Source organism: Schistocerca americana, chromosome 2, assembly GCF_021461395.2.
Source record: "Schistocerca americana isolate TAMUIC-IGC-003095 chromosome 2, iqSchAmer2.1, whole genome shotgun sequence".
Taxonomy (NCBI): Eukaryota; Metazoa; Arthropoda; class Insecta; order Orthoptera; family Acrididae; genus Schistocerca; species Schistocerca americana.
The window spans coordinates 328,183,603-328,201,805 of record NC_060120.1 but is presented as its reverse complement, the minus strand read 5'-3'; the positions used below and the strand labels follow the sequence as shown (position 1 = coordinate 328,201,805).

The 18,203-nt window shown below is 39.1% G+C and overlaps 1 protein-coding gene across 1 annotated transcript in view; it reads right to left on the bottom strand.

Moving 5' to 3' along the window:
- The window catches only part of LOC124594804 (peroxisome assembly factor 2), a 153,457-nt gene that overhangs the window by 56,978 nt on the left and 78,276 nt on the right, over positions 1 to 18,203 (bottom strand). Inside the window, exon 6 of the mRNA XM_047133234.1 lies at positions 16,798 to 16,944. Coding sequence (XP_046989190.1) covers positions 16,798 to 16,944 — 147 coding nt within the window. The remainder of the gene's footprint in view (positions 1 to 16,797; positions 16,945 to 18,203) is intronic.

The window sequence follows — 18,203 nt, the reverse complement described above, 5'->3', positions numbered from 1 at the left end:
CCTCTTCTCACTGAGATGGTCGAGAGGAGGTTGTCCAAGCAGTTGGGAATGGTTTTACTGCCCGGAGCTTGTTTCCTTGAAGTGATGACCAAGTATCCCACCACAAAGACACAAGCCTCTTACAAACAACCCCACTAATGTCAGATGACGGGACACAATGGGAGGCTGGCTGAGGCAGGAGGACTGCAGCCTTGGCTGCAGCATCAGCAGCCTCATTCCCAGGCACTCCTACATGGCCGGGAACCCACAGAAAGCTGACAGGAGAGCCATCAGCAGCAGAAGAATGGAGGGACTGCTGGATCCGTTGCACCAAGGGATGGACCGGATAAGGAGCTCCCAGGCTCTGAAGAGCACTGAGTGAATCAGAGCAGAGTACATACGATGAATGGCGGTGGCGGCGGGCATACTGAACGACCTGATGGAGAGCAAAAAGCTCGGCCGTAAAGCTGGAACACTGGTCGAGGAGCCGGTATTTAAAGGTGCCGGCCCCGACGACAGTGTGGATAAGGTAGTCTGAGCTGCTTGTGAAATCTTGAAACAGTACTTCAGCCAAAGAAGGCTCTGAGTAATCTTAATGCTTGAGCACAAGCTTGATGTATGGAGTAATTTGATCATAACATCACGTATTCTGCATACGATGTTCCACAACAACATCTAAACTTTCTTTAATATGCCTTGCAGTGGGCACTGCGATGGAGGCAGATGAGCTGTCCTCGGTTGTGCTGCAGAATAATGGAGGGTGCACGTGGCATGTAGTATGGGCAGACTTACTGATGAAGATGTATACTGTGGGCAGCCATAAGCCAAGCAGGCCAGTGATCACACTGAGTTCAACTACCGTGGACCTCACTTCATGCATCAGGCCAAGTGTTGTTGCCTACTGCTCAATTGACAGCCACCTAAGCCAGCTGCATGCTGAGTTATACCCATGCTAGTTTCTATGAAGGTTCGGACTTTCTGCATCACGTTGGTTGACTCACATTGCAAGTTTCTGTTTCCTCTCACAGGGTGGTGTTCCGCAGTCATTATCAAGCCACCATCAGCCCACAAAATGCCCATGCCGACAGTGTAGTGTAGTGCCGTTGTCACGCCAACGCAGATTCTAAACTTTCATTTCTCCTCAGGTCCTGCAGCTCCTTGATCCATGATGCATTAACTGTGATCCACGATGCATTAACTGTGATGGTGCCTTATAATACTGGGGAAACAGCTGTCGCATGCACTTTTGTTGCAAAACGTTCACTTAAAATGTTAACAGTGGTTTGTGGCGGCAGTGATGGTCAAAGGGAACAATTTTTTTCAAGATGATAAAGCTGGAGTTTTGAAAATAATAAAACAGCTTGCTGTCTCTCAAAGAGCTTAACCCTCGTGCGGGAGCACTGTGTTTCATAATATGAGCAGGCGCATCGTGCACTTCGTACACATGTAAAGAATAGCTGCCCTTATGTTACTAAAGTAAACATGTATGAGCAAAATCATTGTTAAACTTAGTTTAATTAAACAACAATAAATTAAACTTGGATTACATGAGCTAAATCATTGTTTAATTAAGCAATAATAAAATAAACTTTTCGTTACATCATACTTGCTACATACAAGTGTTACCTGACAGTCATGAAGCACCTGACTTATTAAATGGCGCAGTTGCATGAGATCCCTGCCAACCGATAATCTGATTACTAATTATATCATTGACAATTGCCTCATTGTGGGATTGTGCTGCTAGCTCAGAATTTGGATCTTTTCTTGTACATATCACAAATTTGTTTCATCCAGCTCGATCTTTGTTTTATATTACTGCTGCTCACTTGGACATACTGTAACACAACTTATTATTGTGTTAGCTAAAGCAATAACGAAGGAACAGGTACAGGCTCACAACTGCAAAACAACAATGGAATGGTGCAAGAGAATGTTATTTATGATTGCTGTACTTCATACATAGCCATGCCTGCTTGAGGGTTAATGTCACTTGCCAAAGCCTGGGTTGCGGGAAGTGATAATAGACATGCTGGAACCATCTGATTCTGTATGAGCTTCTGCTGCTGATCGAGCTATTGTTTGCAGAATACATGAAACTGCTTGTCCATCTTGGTTTTAGCACTCAGTAAAGCAGTCTGGTAAGTCCTACTCCAGCATGGTGAACGTTGTAATACCAAACAACCTTTGTCGCTTCTGTTGTAATTCTGCTTCTTCAACAATACAGGTTTTACTGAAAGCTGATTAATCACAAATAAATCACAGAGTAAAATAAAACCTGACTCATCTAGAATGAAACAGACTTTTAAAGATGGGTACCACCTGGCCAGTAAAGTTCTCTGGAGATTTACTGAATAACTCAACGTTAGTACTGGGGAACACTGTAGGTTTTTCTGACTGGGAAGAACGGAGTGCTCTCTTGGTGCATGCACATGCTGTTAGCTCACTGATGGGAGGCACAACATGTTGCCACAAATGGGGACAGCACCATTTTAGGGAAATCAACATGTCAGTATGCAAGCTAAATGTTAGTGGTGGAGAATAACAAAGTCTACACTAGCGTCCACAGAATAGCCAAATATCACAAGTAGGTTCTATGTAAGTCCACTAGAGAGTATATAGTACACATCAGTAACCCAAGGTATGGACCGCCCCTGTACTTACATTTGCCACTGTTGTTTACTCACATGAACTGACACTGGTGGACGTTGCACTGCGGCTATCAATCTTATCAGACATATGAGTAATTATAGCAACTGATCCATCACTAAATCTGAAGCAATTACAAATACACTGCAGATGCAAACCTCCAGGATCAGTTTCCAATAGATTCTAAGATTTTTATTTTTCTAGTAGTTAACATAATGTTCACCAATATAACGTCAACTTCTTGCCGAGATATTTCGGCTGATACCCTATCAGCCATCTGCAGCTGAGTGTTTTGCACTGAAGATTGCTAGTTCACATTGCTATCTTTAAACACAAAATTGGTACAAAGATGTATGCGTAAAGAGAGTCGCTACATGAGCTACCTCTGATGAGTTACATGCCCTCTTCGAATATTGCTCCATATGTGGTGTGTGTAGCCATACGCATAATGAGATACTACATTCATGCTCTCTGTTGGAATGTGTACTTGTGGAGATAAAATTCAGATGTCAAAATGAATAAAATTAAATGTCACTGGATATGTCATAGATTATAAAATGTTTTCCTACTGAAGAAATTACATATATCACCAGCTCGCATGCCTTATCCAGCTGAAAGCCACCATCACAATTAATAAGACCTTGTGCTAAACATATTTCCACCAATTCCTTAATAATTGAATCCCAGAAGGACTTCGTCGAGGCTGAGATTTCCATGACAGAATAATTCATGGAATATCCTGTGCAGATACGATGCTCAACTACTGCTGACTTACTGGGCTGCAAATGGCAAATGTGGCAGTCATATTCAGTGCACCTATCACACACTGTGTGTGTTATCTGACCAATATAGGCTTTGCCACACCATCGAGGGATTCTGCGGATGCCAGTCTTCCCTATCCCAGATCATCCTTTGCCAAACTGAATAGAGCACAAGTCTTTGTAGGTGGGTGGAACACTACTTTGACTTGATGTTTTCTTAATATTTCCATCATACAGGAGAAATGCCCTGGACTTAAACTACTCCTTATCCTCTTGACCACATGGGTGGTCAGGTTTCTTTTTTCTCAAAGTTGTGCTGTCCTGATGTGGTGCATATCCATTATCTTTGACACTGAAGGTAGGTGTTACAGCTTCTGTGCAAGGCTGCCTTTATCAGACACAAAATGTGCCCGGTGAGCCAATGTTCGAAGAACATCCATAGTTTGTGATGGGTGATGGGAGCTAAACACCTGCAAATACACATCTGCATTTGTGGGCTTACAGAAAACGGAATGCCCCAATGACCCGTCCATTTTGCGTCTGACCAAGATGTCCAGAAATGACAGATAGCCACCCTTCTCCACTTCCATTGTAAATTTAATATTCTCATGGATAAAATTCAGATGCTATAAAATGCGTGACAGTTCACCGTGGGGCCATACCACAAAAGTATCAATCACACATCACCATAAGACATTTCATTTAAGTTCTGCTGAATCAAGTGCTCTCGCCTCAAAGTCATCCATAAAAAATTTTGCTTCCAGAGCGGACAGGGGCTACCCATGGCAACACCTTCAATTTGTTCAAAGTATTCACTGTGGAATAAAAAATAAGTTGAGGAAAGGGCATGATGAAATGGTGCTGTTATAGTGCTGTTATATCGGCTTTGAACTTACTTCTGATGAGTGACAATGAATAGATGAGGGGGACCCTAGTGAAGAAAGAGATGATATCGAAGCTTACTAATAAGTCCAACTCATTGAGTTGAAGTGACTCCAGTCTATTAATAAAGTCACTGGAGTAGCGAATATGATGTGAACACTTCCCCACAAAAGGTCTCACTAAAGATGCTAGATGCCTAGCTAAGTCATCGTTGGAGACCAGTAAGTCAGCCATACTTGAGCATTGTACCTCCACAGGACATTCCATGGATTACTCTGCCATGGAAATACTGGCATCAATGAGATTATTCTGGAATTCAATTATTAAGAAATCAGTCGATATACGTTTAGCGCAACATTTTATTAATCATGATGGTGGCTTACAACTGGATAAGGTGTGGGACCCAGTGATATCTTTAATTTATTCAGTAAGAAAACTTTAATGATCTATGACACATCTAGTGACATTTAATTTTATTCATTTTGACATCAGAATTTTAGCTCCATAAATGAACACTCTGACAGGGAACTAGCATGTAGTATCTCGTTTCACACACGCCTGCATGCCATACATGGAGCAATATTCGAAGGTCTTTGTGCATGCATTCTCTCATCAATTTTTTGTATAAAGGTAGTGATCTGAACTAGCAATCTCCAATGTGAAACACTCACCTTGTGATGTTCGCCTGCTTTATTTCTTCATTGATGGTCCTTGGTGTTGATGTACTGTGTTGTGACACTGGCCGAAAAATGGGGGGGGGGGGGAGGGAGTTCAACTCTGACTACTGTAAATGATGTACCCGACAGGTGCACAGTTGCATTTCACAGTTCTTTACTTTCAATGGTTTAACCCCCCAATACACGTAGTTAATTTGGCAAGTCCACTATTGGTTAACTTTCTATAAGCCTCATTAATAGTTTGCAGGCAAACATCAGCATGCTGCTATAATAGTTTACTGTTGAATGTCTATGAGCAGTAAAAACCTAACCAAATAGTTCTTGCAGAATATTATGACATGTATTGAACAGCAACTGTCATTTTTTTTTAATGCACAACTTATTTGTGTTACACTTATTCCACAGTTAGGTTGATGCACTGATGCTGACCTAACCAACACAGGTTCTTCGTCTGAAAATTGGCTGTGGACCGACTGTCTCCGGACCAAAATTTGAGCCTTTATATATCATCACAAGAATATGTACTGAAACTATACATTGTTTGATGTTTAAGTTACAGAAATTACAATTAAAACATAACTCATTCAATTAACTGAGTATATCAAAAAATTTCTTCTTTTTAACAGTTTCTTCTACTACAAGGGTTAAGCCTAATTATTTGTTTAAACAATGAAATTAACAGATATAGTTATACAAACAATACTTTTGACAAACCTCTTAGTTACTTTGGAATTCATTAAGGGCTGCCTTTGCTAACATATATTCAAATAGAGCCAAACAGATACTATAAGAATACTAGTGGTTGTTCCTACAAAGGTTTATAATTAGTACAGAATTTATATTTGTTTGTAGGTCAACAATAGAATTTAGGTTATGAAACAATTACTGATTTCAGCCTATAACAAAAGATATTAACTAGGTATAGTCAAAATAAATCAGGAAATTAATTACATACACAAAACTAGGCACAAAATTAGATCTGGTACTGTATTCTTTAAGACTGAGGGCCAACCATTCTCTTTTATGAAAATGCAGATTATACTCATGTATGTTATTGGTAATTAGTCAAAAATAAAAAAAATGTATTTAAGGAGACAGATGATGTGACGAAGCAAGCTCTTTTTTTGCCATATGCCTCCTTAAATTCGTTTTTTCACTTTTACAATTTACCATTAACATATGAGAATATAATCTGTATTTTCACAAAAGAGAAAGGTTTGCCCTCTGTTGTAAAGGATTTAATACCAGACCTAATTTTGTGCTTAGTTTTATGAATGTATTTGATTTTCTAATTTATTTTGGTTATTCCTAGTTAGTAACTTTCATTACAGGGCGAAACAAGTAATTGTTTCGTAACTTACATTCTACTGTTGACATATAAACAAATGTAATTTCTCTAATAACTGTAAGCATTTGGAAGAAGAAATACTAGTAATCTTAAAGTATCTATTTGGCTCTATTCGAAAACATGTTAGTAAAACCAGCTCTGAATTAATTCCAAGGTAATTAACAATTTTATCAAAAGTATTGTTTGTGTAACTATACAGGGTGGTCCATTGATCGTGACCAGACCAAATATCTCACAAAATAAGCGTCAAACGAAAAAACTACAAAGAACGAAACTTGTGTAACTTGAACGGGGAAACCAGATGGCGCTATCGTTGGCCCGCTAGATGGTGCTGCCATAGGTCAAACGGATATCAACTGCGTTTTTTAAAATGGGAACCCCCATTTTTATTACATATTCGTGTAGTACATATAGAAATATGGATGTTATAGTTGGACCACTTTTTTCGCTTTGTGATAGGTGGCGCTGTAATAGTCACAAGCAAGAAACTTACGTGATCTGGGGTAACAGGTAGGTTTTTTAAATTAAAATACAGAACATAGGTAAGTTTGAACATTTCATTTCGGTTGTTACAATGTGATACATGTACCTTTGTGAACTTATCATTTCTGAGAACACATGCTGTTACAGTGTGATTATCTGTAAATACCACATTAATACAATAAATGCTCAAAATGATGTCCGTCAACCTCAATGCATTTGGCAATACATGTAACGACATTCCTCTCAACAGCGAGTAGTTCGCCTTCCATAATGTTCGCACATGCATTGACAATGTGCTGACGCATGTTGTCAGGCGTTGTTGGTGGATCACAGTCGCAAATATCCTTCAAATTTCCCCACAGAAAGAAATCCAGGGACGTCAGATCTAGTGAACGTGCGGGCCATGGTATGGTGCTTCAACGACCAGTCCACCTGTCATGAAATATGCTGTTCAATACTGCTTCAACCACACGCGAGCTATGTGCGGACATCCATCATGTTGGAAGTACATCGCCATTCTGTCATGCAGTGAAACATCTTGTAGTAACATCGGTAGAACATTACGTAGGAAATCAGCATACATTGCACCATTTACATTGCCATCGATAAAATGGGGGCCAATTATTTTGCTGGTTTACGTTACCGCTGTTGGTGAATGACGCTTCATCGCTAAATAGAACGCATGCAAAAAATCTGCCATCGTCCCGTAATTTCTGCTGTGCCCAGTGGCAGAAATGTACACAACGTTCAAAGCTGTCGCCATGCAATTCCTGGTGCATAGAAATATGGTACGGGTGCAATCGATGTTGATATAGCATTCTCAACACCAACGTTTTTGAGATTCCCGATTCTTGCACAATTTCTCTGCTACTGATGTGCGGATTAGCCACGACAGCAGCTAAAACACCTACTTGGGCATCATCATTTGTTGCAGGTCGTGGTTGACGTTTCACATGTAGCTGAACACTTCCTGTTTCCTTAAATAACGTAACTATCCGGCGAACGGTCCTGACACTTGGATGATGTTGTCCAGGATACCGAGCATCATACATAGCACATGCCCATTGGGCATTTTGATCACAATAGCCACACATCAACACGATATCAACCCATTTTTTCAGCCAATGTAGCAATGCAATATGTCGACACCGAGGACAATCATCAATCGAAGAATAAATAAAAGCAGGTGGAACCTTTACAATGGCAAAACAAGAGAGGAAGTAAAAAGATCCCAGCTTGCTTCATCACAACCTGAAGATGGCTTAATGGTCATCAGACAAAATATCATGGCAAGAAATTGGCATTATTTGGCTGCAATCCTGAACTTCATGGAATTATGATCACCATCTATGTGTGCAAAGAGAAACCAATTTGCACATTTGTTTGGGTTCCATATTACACTGTAAGTCATCCTATTTGCTACAGTCACTTACAAAGCAGTCCATTTTCTGATTTCTGTCAGTCAAGCACGTTTTCTAGCCACCCTTATGTGATGCTACTTATTTCTTTATCAAGAGCAACTCCTTAAGGGGTCCTCACTTGCACAGTATTTATTGCACAATACTGCCTGAGAGTAGTATTGACGGTTTGCACAATCTATTGAAGGACACTGTAGGAGCTTAAAAATATTGACACTCAGTACATCGTGCCATATATAGGACCATGTAGGGGAGCTATTGCACAATACATGGTAGTTCCCGTGGAGACTTTTTAATTTGTGGACGTGAACAACTGATCCAGCAACACCACATGAATATGAATACACTAGGAAAGACAGAATAGTTATTAGCTGTAGAAACATTCAGCAAAAGTTTATTATTATTTATTACAGAAATACATAACAGTACTAACACTACTTAACTGCCTATCTGCTACGATAATGTATCTTACTCTTTTCAGGTTTATAGATTTTCCAGCATCGAGGAAAGTGAAATCTGATGAGTACATGAATAGTAACTTGAAAAGTGAAACCTATGGTGTCCTGAAAATCTATCAAGAAAGGTACCCACCAGCTACAAAGAACAATTTGTCAAGTGCTTCAAGCATTTCACACATTATAAAACAAGGTGCTACTCTATATTTTGCCAATTTGCCTCCTGTGTTTTCACAATGGCATTCAGTATTTGTGCACATTGTGATTGAAATTACAATAGACACAAGTTCCACATCATCAAGTGCTGATATGTTCACTTCAAAGGCAGATTTCTAACAGATGTATCAAAGGCACAAATATTGCACAATAATGTTTTGCCATTCTTGGCAATTTTCGCAATTTGCTGACACAATATAATTGGGGCGAGGGGCCCTTAATACAATACCTCTTGTCATTATTACCTTTCATTAGACATTCTAACAATCACACGTACATGTAAGATGATGCATACACAAATCTATCCTTACTCAAGAGACTTGCACAGCTTTTAAGAGAGTGTTGATATTTTTGCTCTCCATAATCTTTTTAGAAATTAAGCACTCATCACATTGGCACACTTGTGCTTCATAGGCCCTCTTTCAGATGATAAATTATCACTTTCTACTAAACCATTTCTTATTGATAATTCCCTCTAAATCAGTGTACAATTGGAGAAAATAGTTATTTTAGATATTACTAGCAAACTGGCCTGGGTTTGCATGGGTAGCATTAAGCATCCCCCGTCAGACAACTTGACTGCCATAGCATAATTTGCCTGCTAGTAATGAATAAAATTATTCAGAGAACAAGTGAATATCATCAGCACACGCCAAGAAAGTTGTCTGGAGGCGTGAATGTGTGTGTTCCATAAAGAACAGGCATCTGGAGTGACATCTCATGGCAGTGATGGGAGCACATCATGTTGTAAGTAGTATCTTTACAACCAATGTAAACGTTTGATGCAAATCATGGTTTTTGTGTGTGTGTGTGTGTGTGTGTGTGTGTGTGTGTGTGTGTGTGTACATTAGAGGCTGGTTGAAGTGGCGAAAAGAAAATAAAAACACAATGATGTAGATGTTTATGTCATGTTACAGCACACTTCTTGTGAAGCTTAGAATGCACTGCGATGCATTGGTGAGACTCATTGCAACAATTCTTAGTCATGGACTCTTTACAGCAGACTTCTTTGCTGTGCTATGCAAAGAATCATGCCCACATCTAGGTTTTATTCAAGGAAAGCAAAGAGCTGAAAGTTGGGTCATTTCCTGCATTGTTGAAAGAACATTGTGCACATAAACAAAGCACACTTGCTGAAGTAGTTTTTCTGAAAACGTTTTACTTGAGTCACAACAAATAAAACACCACATATTTTGGATTCTCATATTTTTTCACTTTGCAGTTGTTCTAAGATGACTGCAGGAAACTACTGGTTTAAAATATCTGACTGTTTTAAACTGTAAGTCTCACTTCACGTGATGAGGTACCTCAAACTAGAGTAACTCCCTGGCCATTGTTATAGGAATTTGCAGTGAATTAAGAGCAATTGCTAGTGCAAGGGAAGGAAAAATTTGTAGTCTGGAACTGCTGTCATATTTCAAAATGTCTTCCTGAACCATCTGTAGATGTATTTTGAACTCATGCGTATTCATCTGCAGGAAATTTCTGTATCTCATTCAAGAATGTCGTGCCCATGTCCTTACAATCTTTAAATGGTCTAAATGTCTTTCTCACCAGTAAACATTCATTTAACAGTCTTCTTTATAATTTGAAACTGTCCAAACAAATAACAGACTATCTTTTGCCCCAGCATGCAGAGAATCATGTTCGTATCTTTGTTTGACTTGAGGAAAGCAGAAAGGTGAAAGTTTAGTTATATGCTGTTCTGCTTTAAAATTTACTTTATATACACAAAGCAAAGTTGCATCCAATGCTATGTTTTACTTTATGTAGAAAATATTGAAAACCACAGGTTTTGGATTCGCATTTCATTCCGAAATCACTGCAAGCAATTGGGTGTCACTTGGGAAACTGGCATGTTCCTAAACAGTTTCCCAAATGGAAAATGGGATGTTGCAGTGTAACATGGAATCTACCATGTTTCATTTCTGCTGAATCTCCACATCATTACGAGGTGACTGCTAGGTTAAAAATGCAGAGTGAAAAAAAGGGACCCAGCTGGGATTCAATTCCACAACATTTCGGTTTCCAGCCAGACACATGACTGCTACACCACCACACCAGATGCAAACTGGGTCAAACTTTCCACTCTCTCAAGTAACTTTTCCTCTTTTGAGTTATAGCAGCTGCTCACTAGGTGGCAATGGTGTCATTTTCACAACTTTAATTCATCATAACTCAGACAATTTCTAACAAATGTTTACAAATGATACACAAAACCCTTTAATGCAATTTGGTGTATCTATTAGTCAAAACTGGATCAAAATCCCTATAACAATTCCTGAGATTAGGCGGCACACACAGATGGATGTGAGGACGTGGCTTCAATTTATAAATACAGAGATCATAACGTAAATAAAATGTTTTTTTTTTTCATATCATGATAATGACTGAATTTTCTATTACCAATGCATACCATGCAAACGTCTCAAAAATGAGATTGACAGGAAGTGCAAAATGGCAAAGCAGGGATGGCTAGAGGACAAATGTAAGGATGTGGAGGCATATATCACTAGGCGTAAGACAGATATTGCCTATAAGAGACCTTTGGAGAGAAGAGAACCACTTGTATGAATGTCAAGAGCTCAGATGGAAAACCAGTTATAAGCAAAGAAGGGAAAGCGGAAAGGTGGAAGGAGTATATAGGGGGTCTATACAAGGGCGATGTACTGCAAGGCAATATTATGGAAATGGAAGAGGACGTACATGAAGATGAAATGGGAGATATGATACTGCATGAAGAATTTGACAGAGCACTGAAAGACCCAAGTTGAAACAAGGCCCTGGGAGTAGACAACATTCAATTAGAACTACTGATAGCCTTAGGAGAGCCAGCCCTGACAAAACTACCATCTGATAAGCAAGATTTTTGAGACAGGCAAAATACCATCAGACTGCAAGAAGAATATAGTCATTCCAATCCCAAATAAAGCAGGCGTTGACAGGCATGAAAATTACTGAACTATCAGTTTAATAAGTCATGGCTGCAAAATACTAACAGGAATTCTTTACAGATGAATGGAAAACTGGTGGAAGTCAACCTCGGGGAGGATCAGTTTGGATTCCATAGAAATGTTGGAACACGTGAGGCAATACTGACCCTTTGACTTATCTTAGAAGATAGATTAAGAAAAGGCAAACTTACGATTCAAGCATTTATAGACTTAGAGAAAGCTTTTGACAAAATTGACTGGAATATTCTCTTACAAATTTTGAAGGTGGCAGGGGTCCAATACAGGGAACGAAAGACTATTTACAATTTGCACAAAAACCAGATGGCAGTTATAAGAGTCAGGGGGCATGAAAGGGAAGCAGTGGTTGGAAAGGGAGTGAGACAGGGTTGTAGACTATCCCCAATGTTATTCAATCTGTTTATCAAGCAAGCAGTAAAGGAAACAAAAGAAAAATTTGAAGTAGGAAGAAGAAATTAAAACTTTGGGTTTGCCAATGATATTGTAATTCTGGCAGATCTTGAAAGGAGGATATAATATGAACATCAACAAAAGCAAAACAAAGATAATGGAATGTAGTTGAATTACATCGGGTGATACTGAGGGAATTATATTAGGAAATGAGACAATAAAGTAGTAGATCAGTTTTGTTATTTGGGGAGAAAATAGCTGATGATGGTCAAAGTGCAGAGGATATAAAATGTAGACTAGCAGTGGCAAGGAAAGCGTTTCTGAAGAAGAGAAATTTGTTAACATCGAGTATAGACTTCAGTGTCAGGAAGTCATTTCTGAAAATATTTGTACGGAGTGTAGCCATGTATGGAAGTGAAACATCGACGATAAACAGTTTAGACAAGAAGAAAATAGAGGCTTTTGAAATGTGGTGCTACAGAAGAATGCTTAAGATTAGATGGATAGATCACATAACTAATGACGAGGTACTGAATAGAATTGGGGAGAAGAGGAACTTGTGGCACAACTTGACTAGAAGAAGGGATTGGTTGGTAGGATATGTTCTAAGGCATCAAGGGATCACCAATTTAGTACTGGAGAGCAGCGGGGGGTAAAAATCATAGAGGGAGACGAAAATATGAATACACTAACAAGGGAACCTACCCATCGCACCCCCCTCAGATTTAGTTTTAAGTTGGCACAGTGGATAGGCCTTGAAAAACTGAACACAGATCAATCGAGAAAACAGGAAGAAGTTGTGTGGAACTATGAAAAAAATAAGCAAAATATACAAACTGAGTAGTCCATGCGTAAGATGTACAGCATCAAGGGACGTATGAGCTGAGGAGCGCTGTGGTCCCGTGGTTACCATGAGCAGCTGCGGAACGAAAGGTCCTTGGTTCAAGTCTTCCCTCGAGTGAAAAGTTTAAATTTTTATTTTCAGTTTATGTGACAAACTCTTACGTTTTCATCATTTTTTTGGGGATTGATTATCACATCCACAAGAAAACCTAAATCGGGCAAGGTAGAAGAATCTTTTTACCCATTCGCCAAGTGTACAAGTTAGGTGGGTCGAGAACATATTTCTGTCATGTGACGCACATGCCGTCACCAGTGTCGTATAGAATATATCAGACGTGTTTTCCTGTGGAGGAATTGGTTGACCTATGACCTTGCAATCAAATGTTTTCGGTTCCCATTGGAGAGGCATGTCCTCTACTAATCGCACGGTTTTGCGGTGCAGTCGCAAAACACATACACTAAACTTATTACAGTGAACAGAGACGTCAATGAACAAACGGACAGATCATAACTTTGCGAAAATAAATATTGTAAACTTTTCACTCGTGGGAAGACTTGAACCAAGGACCTCTTGCTCCACAACTGCTCACGCTAACCACGGGACCACGGCGCTCCTAAGCTCACATTCTCCTTGATGTTGCTTACCTTGCACATGGACTACTCAGTTTGTATATTTTGCTTATTTTTTTCATAGTTCCACACAATTTCTTCCTGTTTTCTCGATTGATCTGTGTTCAGTTTTTCAAGGCCTATCCACTGTGACAACTTAAAACTAAATCTGAGGGGGGTGTGATGGGGAGGTTCCCTTGTAAGCAGATTCAGACAGATGAAGGTTGCAGTACATACTTTGAGATTAAGAAGCTTGCACATGATAGGATAGCATAGAGAGCTGCATCAAACCAGTCTCTGGACTGAAGACGACAACAACAACAACAACAACAACAACAACACAACAACAACCACAGCACGTCTCAATAAAACTTTGTGGTCTTTAATGCTTATGATTTCATCTCACTAAAGATCAATAGACATATCTCAAACACTACTCAAGAGGACGTCGTTATCAGGAAAAAGAAAACTGACATTCTATGGATCAAGCAGGTAGGTTAGAAAATTTAAAAAGGGAAATGGATAGGTTAAAGTTAGATATAGTGGGAATTAGTGAAGTTCGGTGGCAGAAGGAACAAGACTTTTGGTCAGGTGAATACAGGGTTATAAATACAAAATCAAATAGGGGTAATGCAGGAGTAGGTTTAATAATGAATAAAAAAATAGGAGTGCGGATAAGCTACTACAAACAGCATAGTAAGGAAGCCGTCTGGTAGAATTTTGCACAGAGCATAACTTAATCATAGCTAACACTTGGTTCAAGAATCATAAAAGAAGGTTGTATACATGGAAGAATCCCGGAGATACTAAAAGGTATCAGACAGATTATATAATGGTAAGACAGGGATTTAGGAACCAGGTTTTAAATTGTAAGACATTTCCAGGGGCAGATGTGGACTCTAACCACAATCTATTGGTTATGAACTGTAGATTAAAACTGAAGAAACTGCAAAAAGGTGGGGATTTAAGGAGATGGGACCTGGATAAACTGACTAAACCAGAGGTTGTACAGAGTTTCAGGGAGAGCATAAGGGAACAATTGACAGCAATGGGGGAAAGAAGTACAGTAGAAGGAGAATGGGTAGCTGTGAGGGGTGAAGTAGTGAAGGCAGCAGAGGATCAAGTAGGTAAAAAGACGAGGGCTAGTAGAACTCCTTGGGTAACAGAAGAAATATTGAATTTAATTGATGAAAGGAGAAAATATAAAAATGCACTAAATGAAGCAGGCAAAAAAGAATACAAACGTCTCAAAAATGAGATCGACAGGAAGTGCAAAATGGCTAAGCAGGGACGGCTAGAGGACAAATGTAAGGATGTAGAGGCTTATCTCACTAGGGGTAAGATAGATACTGCCTACAGAAAAATTAAAGAGACCTTTGGAGAAAGGACAACAACTTGTATGAATATCAAGAACTCAGATGGAAATCCAGTTCTACCCAAAGAAGAGAAAGCAGAAAGGTGGAAGGAGTATATAGAGGGTCTATATGAGGGTGATGTACTTGAGGACAATATTATGGAAATGGAAGAGAATGTAGATGAAGATGAAATGGGAGATACGATACTGCGTGAAGAGTTTGACAGAGCACTGAAAGACCTAAGTCGAACTACTGACGGCCTTGAGAGAGCCAGTCCTGACCAAACTCTACCACCTGGTGAGCAAGATGTATGAGACAGACAAAATACCCTCAGACTTCAAGAAGAATATAATTATTCCAATCCCAAAGAAAGCAGGTGTTGACAGATGTGAAAATTACCGAACTATCAGTTTAATAAGTCACAGCTGCAAAATACTAACACAAATTATTTACAGACGAATGGAAAAACTGACAGAAGCCGACCTCGGGGAAGATCAGTTTGGATTCCGTAGAAATGTTGGAACACGTGAGGCAATACTGACCCTACGACTTATCTTAGAAGAAAGATTAAGGAAAGGCAAACCTACGTTTCTAGCATTTGTAGACTTAGAGAAAGCTTTTGACAATGTTGATTGGAATACTCTCTTTCAAATTCTGGAGATGGCAGGTATAAAATACAGAGAGCGAAAGGCTATTTACAATTTGTACAGAAACCAGATGGCAGTTATAAGAGTGGAGGGGCATGGAAGGGAAGCAGTGGTTGGGAAGGGAGTGAGACAGGGTTGTAGCCTCTCCCCAATGTTATTCAATCTTTATATTGAGCAAGCAGTAAAGGAAAGAAAAGAAAAATTCGGAGTAGGTATTAAAATCCATGGAGAAGAAATAAAAACTTTGAGGTTCGCCGATGACATTGTAATTCTGTCAAAGACAGCTAAGGACTTGGAAGAGCAGCTGAACGGAATGGACAGTGTCTTGAAAGGAGGATATAAGATGAAAATCAACAAAAGGAAAACGAGGATAGTGGAATGTAGCCGAATTAAGTCGGGTGATGCTGAGGGAATTAGATTAGGAAATGAGACACTTAAAGTAGTAAAGGAGTTTTGCTATTTGGGGAGAAAAATAACTGATGATGGTCGACGTGGAGAAGATATAAAATGTAGACTGGCAATGGCAAGGGAAGCGTTTCTGAAGAAGAGAAATTTGTTAATATCGAGTATAGATTTAAGTGTCAGGAAGTTGTTTCTGAAAGTATTCGTATGGAGTGTAGCCATGTATGGAAGTGAAACATGGACGATAAATAGTTTGTACAGGAAGAGAATAGAAGCTTTCGAAATGGGGTGCTACATAAGAATGCTGAAGATTAGATGGGTAGATCGCATAACTAATGAGGAGGTATTGAATAGAATTGGGGAGAAGAGGAGTTTGTGGCACAACTTGACTAGAAGAAGGGTCCGGTTGGTAGGACATGTTCTGAGGCATCAAGGGATCACAAATTTAGTATTGGAGGGCAGCGTGGAGGGTAAAAATCGTAGAGGGAGACCAAGAGATGAATACACTAAGCAGATTCAGAAGGATGTAGGTTGCAGTAGGTACTGGGAGATGAAGAAACTTGCACAGGATAGGGTAGCATGGAAAGCTGCATCAAACCAGTCGCAGGACTGAAGACCACAACAACAACAACATCTGAACACATAACTGTATTACTGCTGCAGTGATGGTAGTAATGTATATAAGGAACATAAATGTTGTAAGTTTCTTACCTTCTCTAACATTCATCTCACTTTGACCAACATACATATTGAGCAGTTCAGGTCCTTTCACGGAAAGGAAGTTAAGGCTGCATTCAGTGGCAATAGCTTTGGCAAGCAGGGTCTTGCCAGTTCCAGGTGGACCAAACAACAACAGTCCTGGTGACATAAAATAAAATGACAATGTTCGTATTTATTTCAAACTCTAACAGAATGCTTCTTTGACATTTCAGTGCTCTGAGTAAATCATTCTTAAATAGTTCACAGCCTTCATTGCTTACAGTCAACAATAAGGTTTGACAGTCTCCAGGTGCGACCTACTTGGGGAAAAAATTGCGTAACTAATGTCAACAACACAATCAGATGAAATAAACTAGAATATTTTGCTTGACCAAAAGGAAATGTATATGGACCACTGCCATTTTTCTTTATTTGATTTCCAGTTATTACGTCATCATTATATAACTATATATATAAATATGATACCTATGTAAAATACTAGGATTTAAATTAGACAGCTAATATTATACAATACATTTGCACACAGCACTGTTTTTATGCTGTTGGTTAATAACTTTTCAGTAAGACAGCACTTCTGCATCCACAACACCTATCAGTAGCACACAGTTTGTTGAACACAAACAGGATCTTTAATCATCTATAATAACTGTATTGGTTGTGATGACGAGTACTGAAGCCAGGAAAAGTTTTTCATGTCACCATCCTATGATGAACCTTTCAATTTACCACACATGATTTTCACTGATGTCACAAAAACTCATCAGCTAAAACTTATCTGAACTCTTTCACTTATCTCCCTTTCATGTTGTGAAGTTTTCATGTTCTGTTTAGCTAAACTGGATATTGTTAGAGCTCACACAGGGAAAAAAATTACCCATAGTGAAGAATTTATTTGCCACCTTTGCCCTTCATTCTCATTATCATTAGAGGTCTGTATTTAAGTCCTCACTTGGCCCCAGGATTTTGTCTCTCGCCTATTTCTTCTTTCACGTCTAGCAGTGGTTTGTTAATGCGAAAAATGCAAAGTCTCATTATCAGTTTGAGTACATGTTAAGTTGTAGTTCCCCTATAGTTAGCTGGGTAAACAAGTTCAAAAGTCAAGAGGAGGGCAACGCCATACCAACTTCAATATGATTATGCTTAATAAAATGCTGTTGGGTTCAAATCAAGTCACCCCACATGGTATTGTGGGACTGAATGCTAACTATTAATGCCATTTTCTAAGAAAGGAAAAAAAAGTTAATTAAGTTCATTTGCATTACAATTAACTATGTTTCCTACTTGAATTCAGAAAACCCATTTGAATGCTGAAATGCATTAGAAAAGATTCAGTAACTTAGCTTGAATCTGGATTTCTTGAGAATTTTGATAGTGTTACAGTTGTGTGCTTATAAGAA